The sequence below is a fragment of the Aedes albopictus genome, chromosome 1, assembly GCF_035046485.1.
Source record: "Aedes albopictus strain Foshan chromosome 1, AalbF5, whole genome shotgun sequence".
Taxonomy (NCBI): Eukaryota; Metazoa; Arthropoda; class Insecta; order Diptera; family Culicidae; genus Aedes; species Aedes albopictus.
Window position 1 is genome coordinate 160,502,831 of NC_085136.1, and position 6,000 is coordinate 160,508,830.

At 39.4% G+C, this 6,000-nt stretch overlaps 1 protein-coding gene across 1 annotated transcript; it reads right to left on the reverse strand.

The window, feature by feature from the left end:
- Positions 1-2,828: 2,828 nt before the first annotated feature.
- Positions 2,829-5,391, reverse strand: LOC109427697 (PXMP2/4 family protein 4). Its single transcript, XM_019703281.3, has 5 exons — positions 5,225-5,391; positions 4,705-4,871; positions 4,514-4,647; positions 3,346-3,477; positions 2,829-3,280 (listed from the first exon to the last, which is right to left on the reverse strand). Exons 2-5 carry the CDS (start codon positions 4,826-4,828, stop codon positions 3,029-3,031), a joined length of 642 nt encoding a protein of 213 aa, XP_019558826.3. The 5' UTR covers positions 4,829-4,871; positions 5,225-5,391; the 3' UTR covers positions 2,829-3,028.
- Between the last annotated feature and the right edge of the window lie 609 nt (positions 5,392-6,000).

Here is a 6,000-nt window from a genome sequence, read left to right on the forward strand (position 1 = left end):
TTTGTGTGAAAAAGAGTTGAGAAGTTTTGTAGGAGCGCCACAGTGGTCTAGACGGGTGATTTTGTGCGACAAAAAGTTTCGAAATGGCAGAAGCTAAAGTATCGTTTGATCGGTTGAGTGATGTCAACTGGTCGACGTGGCGGTTCCGAATGGAGTTATTATTGATGCGAGAAGATCTATGGATGATGGTAAAGGATCCCAAGCCAGATCCAGCGGATGTAACCCCAGTGTGGAACAGGAAGGATGAAAAGGCAAGAGCGTTTATTGGCTTGGCGCTAGAAGATAGTCAGCTTATCCACATCATGGAAGCGACAACGGCAAAGGAGATGTGGGAAAAACTGAAGGGCTACCATGAGCGAGGATCTCTGTCGAACAAGATCCATGTTCTACGGTGACTTTGTTCGATGCGGCTGGAATTATCTAGTGGAAGCCTCGGGGTTGGTCCACCGTCTGGCCAGAATGGGAGAGTCGCTGAAGGTGCATCTGGTCGTGGCGATTCTTCTATCAAGCTTGCCGGAGTCGTTCAACCCACTCGTAACCGCACTGGAAGGACGTCCGGAAGATGATCTTAAATTAGATTACGTGAAGGGAAAGTTGCTGGATGAGTGGCGAAGGAGAAGTGAAAAGCAGATACCGAATAATATACCCGAACAAGTAATGAAATCGACAGAGCAGTCTGAAAATCGGAAAAATGTTGTTCGGGTGTGTTATTACTGTGGACGTGAAGGGCATTTGCAGAGAAACTGTCCGGTTTTGTTGGAAGAGGTGAAAAATGACGTGAAGAAGCAAGTAGAAGCAAAATCAGCAAATGTGCGACCTTCGGATCCGGAAAGTGACGGTAATGATCAAGGAGTATGTTTCACTTTGACAACTGGGAGTGATACTCGGAGTGATACAGCAGGAAGATTGATTGTCGACACCGGTTGCACAAAGCACATGACTAACTCGGTAGAAAATTTAGGTTGGTGGAACCCTTGTGCAAAAGGAGTGATAATAGCGGATGGAAATAAAGTGAGAGCAAGAGGAAGCGGAGAAGGAAAGATTGTTGGAGTTGGACTGAATGAAGATCCCGTTGAAGTGAAACTGAAGGAGGTGTTATATGTACAAGGATTGTCCAGAAACGTGTTGTCAATCAGCAGGATTATACAGAACTAGTAAGGGTACACTGTGGTGTTTCGACCGAGAGATTGTTGGATTATGGATGGTAATGAGGTGCTTGCTGTAGGTAAGAAGAACGGAGGACTGTATTATCTACAGCAGTAGGTGCGGTTTTAAATCAGGAGGAGTAAATAGCAATCAGGTTAGAGCCAGGAGGAGTGAACGTTGAAGCACCAAGGGCTGCACTAAGGAGAAGTATTGGCGGAGAGTAGTGTCAGCCCCTTGGTCGATGATGAATTTAATGATGAAGCATAATTGTTGATGACTTTAGCTGTTTTGTTTATTCAGTCCGTCCTAGATCGTTGACGATTAAAGTGATAAAAACACGATCGGCGTAGCAATTATTTTGTTCGAATCACGAATCCCGGGAACGGTAATTGTCCGGTTGGTCATTCCGATCGGTAGCTCTGGTCCACTGTGCTGAGATTCCAAGTCTATCTCAAGAGTCTGCACCGGCGAAATCTCGTTGCTTCAGTCGCTATAGACTGTTTCAGAAATTATAAATATACTAACGATTGACTGCCATTTCCATTTGAGAACAATATCCAAAAAAAAAATATTTCTAGCTCTTGTAGTAAACATGCTAACAATGCAAATAATACCAACTTTGTTGACGTTTCTTCCGAAATTGAAAAAATGGGGCTCTGTAAACTAGATGAATAAAATTTGAAGTTGCACAAAGCGGTCAAAAAAGGTAGAAATGTAGAAAAGAAACAAGTCACACAAATAAAACATTTAATTTTCAAACATGACAAAGGTTACTGTATCGATGAGAAAAGATATTTCTGGTTTGCTAAAAGTAATTTTCACTGGAATATTTGACGAAGAACCATCAATGCGGGCCTTTTCAAAACAAAAATTTTTATTTCAAATTTCTCAACAACACCAGCAGCAACTAACGTTGAGTAAACGAATTTCTCAATTACTGTTTACTGCATTCGTTTTTATGGTACGTCAAGTACCATCTGAAGAATCAAATGAACTGAAAATATAATTAAGTTCAAATTAAAATTTAACAAATTAACATTTAATGTGTTCAGAAAAGTTAAGAAACTGTGTGGTAGTTCTTATTTTCCGTAGAATACCTAAAAAAATAAGAAACTTGATCTCAGGAAAAGTGTTGTGGAAATGCCTTTATTGATTTTTCCCAGGTTTTGATGAATGCATTTCTTAGAGAACTTTTTGAGAAAGTGAATGATAATTCTTGGTATTTAGTGATAAATAATGTTGAAAAACACCTTTATGAAAATGCAAATTTTGAGAATGAAGTAAATTTTTAAGGAACTCGACTGTTCTTCAAAATATCATGACAATTGAAAGGAAATGTCAACAAATGGAACACAATATGCTGTATTCTGGAAAAAGTTGGTAGAAATCATCAGAACAGTTCATTTTATTTAATAAACAAAGTGTAATTATAATTTCTGGAACAGTCTATATATGAAGTTTATACCGAGGCGATCGTCGGTACCGTACATTGATGATGACGAGGAGTTTTGGACGTAAATTGATCATCTCCAGGTAGATCCCTCGTTTTTAAGCGTTTGCTTTGTTTCGTTTTTTAGTAGTTTTTAAGTAAGCATGTTCGATAACAACATTTTGAATGTTTTTGAATAGAATGAATTTGGTCCTGAGACCTAAGTGTGGTCATCTTGAATAAAGCTAGCTGGTGACGCTCGGCATCGGTGGATTTTATTGTCATATTTTTCAACGATTCTGTTACACACTTCTACAATTTTCCTAACATTCTTCTAGTAATAAATAAAAAATAATATGCATTTATCACCCGCTCAGTTTTTGCACTGGCACAATTTGTAGTCGCATAGTTTAAAAACTTAACAAGTAAACGCTGATAATATCTTTGGCTTCCCTACAGTGCAACCATGGCCGCTTGCTTTTGGGAGATAGCTTCCTGTTGCTGAATGCTACTCATTGAACTGGGCTGAAGCGCCGCTGCTGATGTGGTTGATGTTGGTGCCGCCACCGACACCGATCGCTGCTTCATGTAGGCCAAGAAAGTGGTCCACACTAAGCTACATATACTCACGAACGGGACCCGGTTGTGTTCCGCTATGAGGGTAAAATTTATCGTCTGTACCACTGGCCACACGCAAATTCCGACCTGGAAGATGGGGTTGTTTGAGAACTTGATAGAAGAGCATATGCTGCTTAGTTAGGTTTACTCACTTTATAGGTATCTGGGAATTTCTTCTTCACTTCGCCGATGGCCTCGTCGACCGTTTTCTGTTCCAGTAGACTCATCCCAAAAAAGAAGCTTGTCCCGGCAAATGGACCGTACGTGAACTGTTCCACAACTGCCTGCAAGAAGAAGAATACCGGTGACAGTAATTCATCGAACTCTTTTTAACTAGATACAGTTTTAAATATGTGTTGACCTAAAAACGGAAAGGCAATTTCAAAAATATTTAAAACTGCTAAGGCCTAGTCATCATAAAGATTCTTTTATTGTGCACTAGGCCACCTACTAACCTCTGCTAACGAATGAATCGAGCCCTAATGAAGGCATTCGATTTCTGCGATTTCCCGATTACTAACGACCAGCCTTTTTTGGAAGAACGATTTATGATACCCGTGGCAACATCCCTGGTTTCTGCTGGCTTGACCACATTCATTGTAAACGATCAATAATCCAATACAATATATCCGCTATCCCTTCAATATAACTAGTGTTCTCAAAAAACGAAAGTAACATTCTTTATCATCTACGTAGAAACTGATATGCGTGCATTTAAAATTTTGCATGAATCTAGCATTTATTTCCAAAATATTGCACCATGTTATTTGTTAGTTGTTTTAATTCACATTTGTAGGGTTCTCAGACTGATTACATTGCTTTTATATGACCCAAAGTCACCCCCAAAATGAATAAGTTGTACTACAGCTCGAAAAAATAAGATTTTCATGCTATCAAAACAAAGAAAACTCGTATAACTTTTCAAAACAACTGCTCAATACACCTAGAAAACAGCAATTTATTACATGTTCAGAGTTCAACTGTGGGCATTTTAAAACAACGATATTGTACTGTATGCCTAACCATACAGTACCATATGCCTAACCATGAGTTTTGTATATTTTGACGCAAGTACAATAATACATTATGCCCAGGAAGTCGAGAAAACTTTCCCGACCGGAATGGGAACCAATCCCGCGGGCTCCGGATTGACGATCCATAGCCTTAACCACTAGGCTAACTGGAAACTGGAGCGAATATCTTTCTTGATTTTTGGCCCAAAGTTACCCCCCAGACTCAATGTCACCCCGACTGGCGGTACCTCTTGTAATCTACTATAATAAAGGGTTGTGTATCCCTAACTCATTGCTTAACACATACCTTAGTTAATCCTGCCTTGAGAGTCATCGTTGGCCACATGTGACTCGACAGTTTGATCCATCCATACAGTGTGGGTGCAACAAAAAACGTTCCGAAAATCGCAAAGTTCATACACTGTTTATAGTCATATGTTCCTGAAATCAAAAGATAAATTCATCAAGTCGATGAGACTACAATTTTGAATCACTTACGCCAATTTTTCCCGTCCATTGTCTGCTGTATAAAGCAACCTGTTGGCCATATGATCGTGTATGTTGCCATACCCTTGGCAATAGGATACTTTTTGAATACATTTCTGACAACTGAGAGACTCATGTTTAATACTTAAATGTAAGAAAATAAAACGAGCAGTTAAAGGCTGAAAGAAACAACTTGTTATTAGAAAACGTTGTGCTTACTCAACACTTCTAGGAATTGCCATGGTGCAGAAAAATACGAAATCGTCAAAACAAACTTAATTCACTAACTCACAATCACTAATAATTGTTTGCCATATACCTAGTCTTAAGTATACAACGGACGCACGTGCTTCCTCGACGTCATTGTGTCAATGTATGTGAACATGTGTGCTACTGAATGAATGCACTTTTGATGCACCATAGTAAAAATCCAGTCATAGAGAAAGAGAGAGATAAGAGCCTTGACCTTGCCTATTTGCGAAGTGTGTCAAAGCTCCTGAATCACACATTGCCCTACACCCCTGATACTTACATTGAACTTATAAATGCACCCTGTAGTCGATTGCAATATTCCTAGTGGCTATTGCAATCAAATATAATGTTAAAAACTTAAATCTTTACAGCACCATTGCCGAGAGATTGCAAGCTTCTCTTTATGTTCTACGACGAATGTGACATAAGCCTGACACCAGTGATAATGCGTCACGCCACCTTAAGGCAGCAGTGTGCCCAGCCAAGAGCAGGTACGAACGGAAATCTGCCGAATCCGACAATGGTTTAGACTGTTCCGGAATTAATATGAAGATGTCGCAGTGTTCGCAGTGATATGCCTTCAAAATATACATTTTTATTGATTTATTTTGTTGAAATTAAGTGCGATTTTTATACAAAATAATCAACTTTGAATGCTTTAATTTCACTTAGTTTTTTTTAATCAATCATTTCTTAATTGTTGCAATGAACCGATTCAAATTTTCTATAAGAAAATTCTATTTTTTTTAGTTGTTCCACAACAAATTCCTGTACATACAAGTTTTACCGTAATGCGAGGCATGCACTTCAAGCGGAATCGCTCAAGTAATTTTCGTGCAGTGCCCCATTTGATTTGACGTTTCGTTTCAGCTTCGTATATCCCATTTTACGAGTCGGGACAATGTCCGACTGGTTACGCTGTCGTACGACGGCGAACATCGTACGACAGCGTAACCAGTCAGACATTGTCCCGAAGATGGGCAACATCGTGCCCGAAACCGGTCAACAGAAAAGGTAATTCTGTAAATCCTTGACGATTGTAAGAACGATAAGTGT

Bases quoted from the DNA above. Each gene is read 5' to 3' on its own strand.
- LOC109427697 (XM_019703281.3), bottom strand. From the start codon at position 4,828: ATGAGTCTCTCAGTTGTCAGAAATGTATTCAAAAAGTATCCTATTGCC. The intron at 4,648-4,704 runs GTAAGTGATTCA...TTTTGATTTCAG, and splicing joins AATGGACGGGAAAAATTGGC to GAACATATGACTATAAACAG. The intron at 3,478-4,513 runs GTATGTGTTAAG...TTCTTCTTGCAG, and splicing joins TCAAGGCAGGATTAACTAAG to GCAGTTGTGGAACAGTTCAC.